Below are 12,500 nucleotides of genomic sequence, written 5' to 3' on the forward strand. Positions count from 1 at the left end.
TTGAGAGGGGAAATATTGGGAACAAAGAGGTGATTTGGCAATAAAAAAGCTGCCTACAAAGGAGAATCTTTGAATTTTTTAATTATTTTTTTTAGTTTTTTATGATTTTGGTGTATTGAAAGGTTTCTGTAAACTTGGCATAATAAATGACCTCAAAATTAACTTTGGTTTCTTGATTACAGAATGTGTAGTATGCTAGTTGACTAACCAAGAAGAACACATTTTTTAATCAGGGCACCCTTGAAAAAGAGACCGTAATCTCAAAGGGACTTCCCTGAATAAATTAAGGATAAATAAAATGATAATCTTTTATTAAATAAAATACTTAAAGTGCTTCTGCTTTGCACATGAAACAAACTAAACAACAATGAAGGCACACTATATGCATAGTACAAATCAAGTACAAATCACATGAACAATTATGCAATGAATTCAATCCCCCCCACCCCCAGTGGTAAAGGCTGGTACTGTTCTTCTCCTCCCCTCACACACGGTTTATGGTTTAATGTGTGATTTATGAGGAATCAATGCAGGCAGGTAATGATTGACAGTTGGTGGGCGGCTTAGAGGGGACCTTGGGGGATTATCAGACGACAAGTAAAGAGTGTTTTACTGGTCTACAGTATTGTTGCTGTGTGTCCAGTACTCCAGTCATTATCATGGTATCAGCAGTGGTCTTACTCCTAAGCCTGTGTGTGTTCACAGTGGAAGGACAGGAGTTCCCTGTAAGTATCACAACCTATTAGGCTCAGGGGGCATACTGAATGATTGAGATAAATGTTGAATTGTTCAGATATTATTCAACTGTCCATAAGATGGTTCATTTGTGTGTCTACATTATCTCTATTATAAGAGACTATTTTTAGGTTTAATGTGAACTTGAGTTACAAGTTAGAAACTTGAGGGGGGTTGCGATCAGGAACAGTATGACAGTAGTACAACACTATTTCGGGTAATAAACAAAAAATGAATTTCTTTAAAATAACAGAGGGAGAAAAACAGATATTCTTGTTATCGGCTAAGTTGCCGTCATCAGGATGTATTTGTGCTTTACACACACCAGTAGGTGACAGTGTGGGCTCAATGAGGGTGTACATAATCACAAAATAGAAATGCATAAGCATGTACATAATAATAATCCATGAAAAGTAATAATCCATAAGTGTTCTCAATAACTTAACCGGGTATTTAAATTCTGAGAATAACTATATTATTTTTTTGATTATATTAGCTCTATATTATTTATGATTTTTCAATGTTTTACATTCATGGTGTCCTCATCGCTCCAGAAACTTGCTAACACTGCTGAAATGCTTTTTTGTTGTGATAACAGGACAAATATAAGGAAATATTTTTTGAAAGTAAGTACACTTCCACTTATTGTTATGGCTGATGCATGTAATTGCATCTACAGTACATTGACTAGAGCTCTTCAGTTGATTTATAGCAAAACGGTCTTTGCTAAAATATATTATAATGTATTTGTCTGTATCTGTGTTGATATGTATGTGTATATACTGTACAGGTATACACACATACTGATCAAGGGCAAACAATATCCACATACCTGAAAGACTCTCAGTATTGTCTATGTTAGAATAGTGTCTGAATACAAAGGCCAATATTCCAATAGTTTGATCTCTGCGAATTAGGCCGGCTACTGTTTTGATTGAGTAATTGGGTCTTAATGAGCAACTGAGTTACTGTTTGAAATGAAAGCCTATACAATGAGTCAACTACTGTAGCCTAACCCTCCGGATCAGAGTTGAGAGACCCTGACCTTTACAATAATGCGAATATGTCCTGAAGACAACTTAGATGATACTCAACAATGACAGTCTTTGTTCGTCTTGCATTATTATTTTAAAGAAATTAGCCTGTGAATAAATAAAGGCTTTTTTAATGCAAACTGGTACGTTTTTTTTCAACATTTCCAACGTTTTTTTGTTTAATGCTCATACTGTATTCTCTCCCTGACAGCTTATGACGGCGCATACGACTATGAGACCACTGAAATACCAGCAGAGGAATTCACTGATACCGCATACGACTGGCTGTATGACTACATCGACTGTAAGAGATGTCTGGAGCTAATTCGTTTCATGTTATTGTAGGTTGTGAAGGATTATGATTATGATGATTATGAATATTTGCCCACTTATTATTATTTTACCACTACATCACTGGTTGCAACTTAACAATATTTCAGTGCGCTGTGATTGGCTACATACAGTAACAGATTCATGGCGTCCACAATATAACATAAGTTGCCATTAAATAACAATATATAACATTACATGTAATATCACGCTCTTCATTAAGTCATGTTTATCAGTACCCTTTTAAGGCATTATGACAAAATAAAAGTTAGCTTATACCTTATTGCTGCAAATTAAGTATGCCATTGTAAATGACAAATTTTGGCGTATTGCCGCATACTAAACAGATTATGTCAAAGTCTTGATACAGAGATGTGCAGTAGACAGTATAGCATGGCTCTGGGCTGCACCTTATTTCTCTCTCCACCATCTCTTTTCAGATGAATGTGATCCAAACCCTTGCCTCAACGATGGTCTTTGTGACACTCATCCCAATGGCAGCTTTGTATGCTCTTGCCCTGAACCTTACACAGGGAAAACGTGTCAGAAATGTATGAGATCCCAACATTGTTTCAACATTCTTCTTGACAGAAACATTTTTTGCTCCTCCTCCTGGATCTCCATGGATGGTTGTGAGAGTGAACATAGTGACTCACTGTTGTTTTTGGGTTTCAGTGAAAAACGTTTGCAAGGACGCTAAGTGTGGCCGTGGAAATTGTCTCGTCACATCCACGGCACCATTCTTCGAGTGCAAGTGCAAGGCTCCATACAGGCCCCCGAAATGCACGAGATGTGAGTGTGTGCATGCTTAGATATGACGAAACAGACAGACATTACACACAAGTGTCATCACAAGTTAACAGACCACACCTGACCACACCTACTGCTTTTAGGGATATTTAATGAGAAGAGTTGAACAGGAATGTTATTGTAGTATATATGATTTAGAAGTATGATGGATCTCGATGGAGGTTGGTTGTGGGGGGGGGGGGGGGGGGGACTGCAGAACCCCAAAAAATTGGCAGGACTCCCTTCGATGTCTTAAGAGTAAGATGGATGATGGTGGAGGTTGTTGGGAGCACTGGAGGTATCACTGAGAGGCGTCTGCTGTGTACACTGTGGAACCGTAAGATAACAGGACTCCCATGGAGGTCTGGTACTGAAGGTTTGTGAGCTGAGGGTTGAGTGAGCTTGTTTGGGTCCTGAAGGTTGGAAGCTGAAGGTATGTAAGCTGGTGATGATCGACAACCTAGAAACCGGACGGCGTTTGGATGATGTGAAGCGGTACAGGTAGCAACAATGCAGAATGAGCGGCAGAAGTATTGATCTTCGATTCTGGAACAGATTAGAACTCGGCAGCCATGTTGGTAGAACGTGAAACTGTGACCACGGCCCGTTTCATTGATGAAGAGGGAATCTGGAAGTGAAGCATTCTGGGAAGATCAGAGGTGGATGTAATTGACCAGAGGTTCTGAGTCACCCTCCTACTGAGGTAAGGAAGATCAGAGTGGAGTGATCTATCTGGTTGGCCTTGCTGCATTTGAAGGTGAACTGGGCATGTGGGGTGAGGTCAGATAGACAGGGGTGCCTAGCGGAGTCGAATGTAGGGGATGTGGCTATGGATGCTAAGCGTCTGAAGGGGATAAGAGGAACGTGATTCTTTGGTTGTGTCGATGGATGGGGAAGTTGACCCTTAGTATGGTGTGGAGGCAGAGAAGATGATAGGTCTATAGAGGTGGGAGTTGTGTTCACCAGTATCCGGCGTTAGTGAAATTAGCCATCCAAGACCCCAAAAAACTGAGCCTCGGAAGAAGAGACAATGGAAGTAGACGGCACCTGACGTCGGGGCTGCCGCAATGGCCGCGTCATCGAGCTGGGCCTTGCGGCAGAAACAATGAAATCAGATTCAGTCGGTTCTGTTGGCGATGTCGGGGACAGAAAAGTCCCAGAGGGACTTCAGTTGTTGGTCGTAGGTGATCCATACCAAGGAAGGAACAGAGCAAGGTGGGCTAAACAGTAAGGGCTGGCTAGCTTACAAACAATTCAAGGTAGCAGGCTACAAACAAACAAGTGGTAACGTAGCAAAGCAGGGCGACAAGTGCTGTGGTATGGAGACTAGTCAAAGGCCATTTGATAGGGGTGGAGCTGAGGTTATTTGAGGTGTGGTCTGTGTTCTCCTAAACTTCAGTTTATGTAACTCCATTTAATTATATTTGCATTAGTCGCGAAATCTGAAATCTTCGTTCTTCAAGGGGAGCCATTTAGGAGTAAATGTTTCACTGTGTGTCTTTTCGTCATGACAAGATTTACTGTATTTACGTGTAATTTATGATCTGCTGTTGAAGAGTGTGTCCCTGGTTTGTATTGCCAGCGTCTGCCTGTAGACCCAGCCCCTGTCTGAACGGAGGCACATGTACCAAGGGCAGCAGCCGGGCCTCCTTCCAGTGTGCCTGCCCTGATGGATACAGTGGGAAGTACTGCCAAGTCGGTAAATACACTTATAACCTTTGGAACAACACCCACACAAGGTTTCACAATGCTCTGATTATGTAAAGAGAAAGGAAATGTCTGCTGGCTTTTTTTCTCAACCTGTTTTTTCCTATTACTATTTAATCCATCATTAAAAATGTAAAATGTCATTGTAATTATATAGTTATTACGGAAGAATTTCTTCTCGGATACTTGGGAATTCATTGTAACAAAATTGCCAAGTACTGTAGACACATAATAACAATGTAAAGTAAATACCAAATCAATCATTGATCAAAGGACTGTCGAATAAAGCATTACCAAATTGGCAGCAAATCTCACATCAGTATGTTAACATACTGTTATATCCAATTTAACCTTTGAACAGGCTTGGGTTTAATCCATAAATAAAATGACATTTTTTCCATTCTTGAACTGAAATTTCAATTCATTTCCTGAATTGACAGAACTGAGATGGCACTGGCCAAGTCGTCATTCCAGATTTTTGTTGTCCATGTCTCCAGGTCCTAATGACTGCTATAAGATGAATGGAGAGGACTACCGTGGCATGGTGAGTGAGACGGAGGAGGGGGACGAGTGTCTGCATTGGAATGACTATTTCATTGTGGAGAAAGGGGCAGATCCCTTTAAAGAGTACCCGGACTTCAAGGGTTTCGGACCACACAACAACTGCAGGTGAGACCACTCTGTCTGTCTGTGTGTGTGTGTGTGTGTGTGTGTGTGTGTGTGTGTGTGTGTGTGTGTGTGAATGAATGAATGAGTTTGTGACAAAAAACTAATTATATTTCTTACTGCTAGTTCACTATATTCTTATCAATACTACGCCCCTCTCCCCATCAGAAACCCAGATGGAGATGACAAACCCTGGTGCTTTATGAAAAACCGAGGCAAACTGGAGTGGAACTACTGCAAAGTCAAGAGCTGCTCCGGATCAGGTAGACACACACACACACACACACACACACACACACACACACACACACACACACACACACACGCACACACACACACACACACACACACACACACACACACACACACACACAAACACACAATACGCCTAAACACTCTCTCATGGTCTTTTCGTGGATCTGCTCTCCTTCCAGCTCAGCCAACCACCATACCGCAGCCCACCCCCGCTGCTCAGTTCTCCGAGTGTGGGAAGCCCGAGCCTAGCCGTACTGCCAGGATCTTTGGGGGTGGGAAGTCTCTCCCTGGTGCCCACCCCTGGCAGGTGTCCGTGCAGGAGAGACCCAAAGGCACAAATGTGCCCTACTACCACACGTGTGGAGGCATCCTGATCAAGCCTTGCTGGGTTCTCACTGCTGGTCACTGCATGTAAGTTAGTAACCTTTTATTATTTGTACAGTCCTGTTAACACTGGCACTTACCTGGTATCTAATGTGAAATTACTCTGTAACAATGTGTACTTTCTGGTTATTACTTTTTAATCAAACAATACTTTTTTGTCAAATTGCAACACAGTAGCGTCCTTCTTGTTGGAGAGAACATGAGGCATATCAAAAAATAAAACAAATAGGTGAAATGTTTGATAAAGCCTCAGTGATGTTCTGTCAATGCCCAGTTTTACCAGGAAGAATATTAATAAAATAAATCAAACTGCTCTTTGCTGTTGCTATGAATCAGACCATATAACAATGACCTGCTATTGACTGTATTTTGCACACTGACATAGGAAGCACACTGAGTTGTGTGGGGGGGGGGTCTTTTTTTTACAGCGAGAGCCAGGTCGATATGAGGGTGGTCCTTGGAGGAGTGAATCTAAAGAAGGATGAGGAGTATGACCAGACCATCGAGGTGGAGAAAGCCATCGTCCACGAGGATTACAGGGATGAACCCCAAGCTGTGTACAATGACATCGGTCAGTTGCATAGTTACCCACACAACTGGAATTACATATGCAAATGAGATTATTATTCATTATTGAAATTAGATACCCAACTGGAGTTACACATTTATGTATGCAAGCCTACCTTATGCCATTATCCAGAGTGAGTGCATTCTTTTTTTGTGTATATATAATATGATTCCAGTGGGAATTTGCATTGCTACATGTAGCCCCAGGCTCTACCAATTGAGCCACACAGGACCACATAGAGTCTAGTCATAGACAAATACATACTGTACAACTGAAATCTTGTTGTGTCTTGTGCTCTGTCTGTCCTGTGTAGCACTACTCAAGCTGAAGGCTGTTGGTGGACAATGTGCCAAGGAGTCACGGTACGTGAAGACGGCCTGTCTGCCCAACCAGCGCTTCCCCGACGGCACGCAGTGTGTCATCTCAGGATGGGGCGCCACTGAAAAAGGTGTGGAATATTCATCTCCGACCTTGCTTAGCCTCCAAGGCCCTGTTCCAATCATTGCTATACATACTGCATATAGATACTGCTAACTACTAACCACCCAGTGGATTTCCTATGAGAGACTGGATGGTCGCAGTGAAGCCAGAAAATGCCGTTAATAGGCTAACGATAACGGCATAGCGACCGTTGCTAAAGTAGAGGCACGTTTCAGTTTCAGTGTTTTTTTACTGACCTGCATCGGGTTCACTTTTTCACCAACACACGTGCCTTGGATTTATGATTCTGACATGAGGAGGTAACGGGAAATATTTCTAATGTCCTTAGCTTAAGCCAGCTAAAGCTTACTCTTATTTTACTCTCTCCCAATGTGTCTCTCCCTGGCACCCATCTCTCTCTCTCCCTCTCTCTCTCTCTCTGTCTCTCTCTCCCTCTATCTCTCTCTCCCTCTCTCTCTCTCTCTCTCTCTCTCACAGATAAAAGAGGTAGCAATCAGCTATTGGACGCACATGTTCTCCTGATCTCCCAGGAGCGCTGTAAGGCCAAAGAGGTCTATAAGAACTTACTGGACAACAGCATGTTCTGTGCTGGCATAATGAAAGGAGGGGTGGACTCCTGCCAGGTGTGTGTTAGTGTACGTGTGTGTGTGTGTGTGTGTGTGTGTGTGTGCGTTGCAGTGGCAGATTTACAACAAAATTACACATATGTTATACTGCAAGTGTGTGTGTGTGTGTGTGTGTGTGTGTGTGTGTGTGTGTGTGTTATAGGGTGTCTCCTTCAATGTCTCACAATATACAGTATATACTGTATGTCATACAATAAGTGTGTGTGTGTGTGTGTGTGTGTGTGTGTGTGTGTGTGTGTGTGTGTGTTGTAATTGCTTTGTGTGAGTGGTGAAGCTGACCTGCCCTATCTGTCTTCAGGGGGACTCTGGTGGCCCTCTGGTGTGTGAGCAAAACGGGACCCACTTTGTCAGTGGCGTAGTGAGCTGGGGTCATGGCTGTGCCAAGAAGAACAAGCCGGGTGTCTATGCCAACGTCCACCTGTTCATCGACTGGATCGCCTCCAAGATACAGTCATAGAATGGGATAGCATGATACACTATGTCTTTAAATGGTGTATTTGTGCAAAAGTATATAACCAGACTCAGTGATAAAACAGTCCTGCAACATATGTTTGTTCCAATAAAGATGAATGATTAAAATCCTTAAAGTCCCTTGTTTTCACTGCGACTGTTGTGGAGGTATTGCGAGAGGAATTCTGACCTACACAACTCCAAGTGGCACTGCAGATGAGTGGGATGTGTCAGGAATAGGATGTGTTAGCAATATCAAATTAATTTAGGAAAGTTGTGTCATTGTTTTATTATCACAAATGTCATTCTCCAAACAGCCACCAGGCTGTGCCCTTGTAGAGTCAAGGTTTTGTTGTGATGGGTTGGACCCTTTGGTAGTGCTGGTTCGCAGGTGGGATGTACAGTGTATGCATTCTACAGAATATCATATGAATCAATTTCGGAAGATCCCAAATTTTAGGGCACCAAACTCTAAAAGGTAAACCAAACAACCTACATTCCTTATTGTTATCCCTGTCCAATATGATCCCAATTTCAAGAGTCCACTAATGCCACAGTGGACATTTCTGAGTGTACCTTTACATACAAAATATACGTAGTGACTGTTCAATTAAAACATCTATCAGTGATTTCTGCATGCAGGGTCATGCAACAAAATGCAAACAATGGGGGAAATGCATTTGCAAATACTGTAGCACTAGATTTCTATAGCCTGACAAAAGAGTAGCATTACTTTTTCAAAACACGATTTCAAGCTATACACCATTTGTTTACAAAATCTCCTTTGTCAACAAAAACAATAAACAATACAGTAATAAGTTCATCTTGCTTTGGTTATGATATCACTATGGTTCTACTCTCATAAAGGTACAGTATGTAAGAGTCATATTAATCTTGATCAAGTTCTGTATGTTTAATGTTTAAATCCCTGATAGCTGGTACAGTGTAGATGCTTTGCAAACTCATTCAACAGCATGTTTAATCCAATTTACAGAAGACACATAATAAACACATTTTCATTTTGTGCAGTGGTCTCCAACTAAATTGTTGGAGGACTGGTGTGTATGGATACTTTTTGTCCCAGTTCAGCTCTTATACAAGTATATCTGCAAACACTCTGAGACATGAATATTCACAGGGCATTTTTCTAATCGCATTACCATATAATAACCTCGGTTTCCAATTAATTAGTTTAATCCAGTCTCTATTTGGACATAATGCAATCCAATGTCATGTCTGATTACAACAATGAATGCTCTTAAGTACCACTGACGACCGCTAATGTTTCATTAAGTCTTGGGCTGCGTCCCAATAGTCTTTCCTCTATTCCTCGTGTCCTCTCTCCTCGCTTCCTTCTCAAGAAGCATTGGAGGAGAATATCTATTGGGGAGGAACCTTAGACTTCTCCTCCAATTCGTTTTGAGAAGGAAGGGTGCAAGGAATACAGGGCCGACGATTAGGACGCACCCCTGGTGTGCAACTATGGCACAACCTAACAAGATTCCAGAGATCTGATTGGAAAGTTTAATCATGCGAGTCAGTATGCATGCCAAAATAGGGAATTCTGTAAACGCCCTCATTAGATGCCCCTTGCGTCAGATAAGCTAATACCATTAACAGTGCCATTCTGGCGGGGCTATTGGGATGTCTCATAGGATAAGGAGGCGTGGGAGCTGACGGTTGAGATGGTTGGTTAGATAAACCTTACCCCAGGCCTGGGTAAACAGCCCCTTTGTGCCTGAAAAGGAACTGGCTGTGCTGTGAAAAAAATCGCTCCTCAACAATACTGTAACCACGTCAGTCATGGAACAATCTTTCCTCTTCTTCCTCATCTTATGTCTCCTCAGCGTTGGTGTGTTCCTCTCCCTACGTACAGTTGGATGTACTTAATACTTTGAAAGGGATGTTGCTAGCATACAGTTTTGATCACGTTATGGACAATAGTGTTTAAATACATTGTTTCACCTAGTCAGTCAGTCGCAGACTCCAGTTTGTGTGTTGTCCGAAGAGCATACAGCTTGTGCAGTATGTTAGCAGGCAGTGCACTTAGAAATGAATCACGATATCTGAGGTTTTAAAGTATTAAATGCTCTGGGAGCTTGGACACATAATAAGGGCACAGATTAAATGTGAGGTTGCTAATATCATACAGGCCAACACATTCCAATTTGAGACCTCTCTCTAAAACCCGTACCAGCTTTGAAAACCATACTCCGATTCAAATCAAATCAATTTCACACTTCACATGAAAGATCTTGGCGATAGGAACTCATGTGTTCTCCCTTCAAATGTACCCAGTTGTGTATGCTTGTTGAGTCTGTTCATTCGGGTTCAGGTGGTAGTGATAATGGGTCGATTGAAATCTCAAACACAGTACTCTGAGTGACCGCATGATGCGACATTGTTTCAAATAATCACCATCATGACCTAATGTAGGAAACGCAGACAAGAGAAGGCAAAAATAAAGCCCTGAATCATGTGGAAAATTAAGGGTAAAATGGCAATGCAGGCAAACCATCCATATGATCCAATGACCAATGAAGTGTGAAACTGCTGTTGCATCTCTTCTGATCTATGCCGGCTAGGGCTGAAATGTTTATTTATTTTTTAGTTGCGAATATCAAGGTCTCTATTTTGGGCTTGAAGCTGCACAACAAAATGTCCAAAAAGGGTCCCCAAGATTGCATCTCACTGGACCAAGAAAGAGCACACCTCTCAACACCGGTAGGTCGATACCGGTAGGTCATATCTTTACATTTCCAATGTTTGGTACACAACTAAATGAAAAGACTTAAAGATTTAATTAGGTAAGAAATGGAGGTACATCATATATAAATCATGACATTTCTATTGAAGCCAAAGCAATTAGCAACAAAGCTTCTGGAGGGCACCTTTGAATAATGAAAAGCAATTGGTGCCAAACCAGCAGCAGGAGTGACTGGATCTTGCATGTGGAACTTGTGCAACATTCAAACTAAATCATTTCACAGGTTGGGCCTGGCTGTATCATACCCGCTCGGAAATAGACTAATTCATACTGTCATCATCGGGGCACAAACGGATTGTGGGTGGGAAATGACATTGCACACAGAACAGTAGAGGCTAGGGGCACAACTGCCAAAGCTAAGTTATACTAGCTACCAGGCTCCTTGAAATGTTCTTTTGCTTTCTCTTTAAGACACCGAAGGGCCCTTTAACTGTCACCTCTTACATAAGTCTAGTGCTGTTTCACTTAACATGTCAGAATACGGATGGCTCCAGGCTTGCCATATGGTGCTCTCCTCCTCCCTAGCCTCTCGCTGCAGAAATGCCCCCAAAGCTTCAAACCTCCAACTGTATTATTAAGCTCATTACTTTCCCCAATGATATAGAGCCTGTTTCCTTTCAACAGCGCAACAATGATACTGTATGTCGTTTCTTGGACTGTTGTTTTATGTAAGGCTATGGAATATGGATTGACGGCATTTAACACTAGGTTTAATTCATTTACATTTTACATTTATACATTTATGGCATTTAGCAGACGCCTTTATCCAAAGCGACTTGCAACAATACATTTGTTTAAGTAAGTGAATCATCTATCTAGGTTTAATTCACTAGGTATAGTAAAAATTAAACATTGGATGTGGGATTATACCCCTCCCAAAGTTGGCTTTGTACAGTACATGTTCCACAGCATGATTCCCATAGCCATAAGCACCGTGAGGAAAATAAACCATATAATTCCATTGAATTAAATCAAGACTGTGGAGGCTTTTTATTACGATACTGTACATGCTGCCCAACCCCAAGGTATGAAACTAAACAAATGTTAATTTTGGACTAAACTATCCTGTTAATTCTAAATGTCCAGGTAGCTTTTGCCCTTAAACCCTGTCTGTGTTGGAGTATGTTAGAACTCCTCGTTGACCTCAATTCACCTCACTTATGATCGAGGTAGAAACAGTTTTCAGGTGTCTTATTCAGTCTTATTTCTAAATATATTGTCTTGAAGACAAGTGTAATTACAACAACACTCTGCAAAGCAACCTGCACTACAGTGTAAATTATCATTTGTCTAATCTAACCCAGCCACTCACTGACAACATGCATTGATTTACTGTATCAAATATCTACTGTACACTTGTGCTGTCTCAGTGGACCTTGGGTGGGCAATTAAGCATCACATCACCATTTGAAATTGGTCAGAAAAGGAGTAATCATGAGACAAGATTAATTATAACACTCAGGGATGTTTACTGCTCTTACTGTACCTTGATAAAGATACCTTCAGATATATTATTCAAACATTGCCTAGCTGTTTTTTAATCCCATCTACCAAGCCAAACATTGCAAAACTGTGGTTGAATGTCTTGATGAGCAAAATGCATTGTATATCTCATTAACCCTATCTCTACCGGGTCGCTCCTAAAACAAGGTCTACCAAGCATACTTGAGTTTTGAGTTTTAGCCTTTATTGCGCAATTTGTGATACAGTACTAGGCTATAGAGAATGACCCGCAAGACTTTGTTACA

The 12,500-nt window shown here is 41.5% G+C and overlaps 1 protein-coding gene across 1 annotated transcript in view; it reads left to right on the top strand.

Moving 5' to 3' along the window:
• Positions 1-1,385: 1,385 nt before the first annotated feature.
• The window catches only part of habp2 (hyaluronan binding protein 2), a gene marked incomplete at both ends in the record, with an annotated part of 18,251 nt that continues 7,136 nt past the window's right edge, over positions 1,386-12,500 (top strand). Inside the window, 11 exons of the mRNA XM_083688212.1 lie at positions 1,386-1,398; positions 1,981-2,073; positions 2,775-2,891; positions 4,471-4,587; positions 5,093-5,264; positions 5,430-5,524; positions 5,696-5,927; positions 6,329-6,471; positions 6,782-6,916; positions 7,387-7,532; positions 7,834-7,985. Of these exons, the coding sequence (XP_083544338.1) occupies positions 1,386-1,398; positions 1,981-2,073; positions 2,775-2,891; positions 4,471-4,587; positions 5,093-5,264; positions 5,430-5,524; positions 5,696-5,927; positions 6,329-6,471; positions 6,782-6,916; positions 7,387-7,532; positions 7,834-7,985 (1,415 nt within the window). The remainder of the gene's footprint in view (positions 1,399-1,980; positions 2,074-2,774; positions 2,892-4,470; positions 4,588-5,092; positions 5,265-5,429; positions 5,525-5,695; positions 5,928-6,328; positions 6,472-6,781; positions 6,917-7,386; positions 7,533-7,833; positions 7,986-12,500) is intronic.

The sequence above is a fragment of the Argentina silus genome (assembly GCF_951799395.1).
Source record: "Argentina silus genome assembly, chromosome: 16".
NCBI classification, from domain to species: Eukaryota; Metazoa; Chordata; class Actinopteri; order Argentiniformes; family Argentinidae; genus Argentina; species Argentina silus.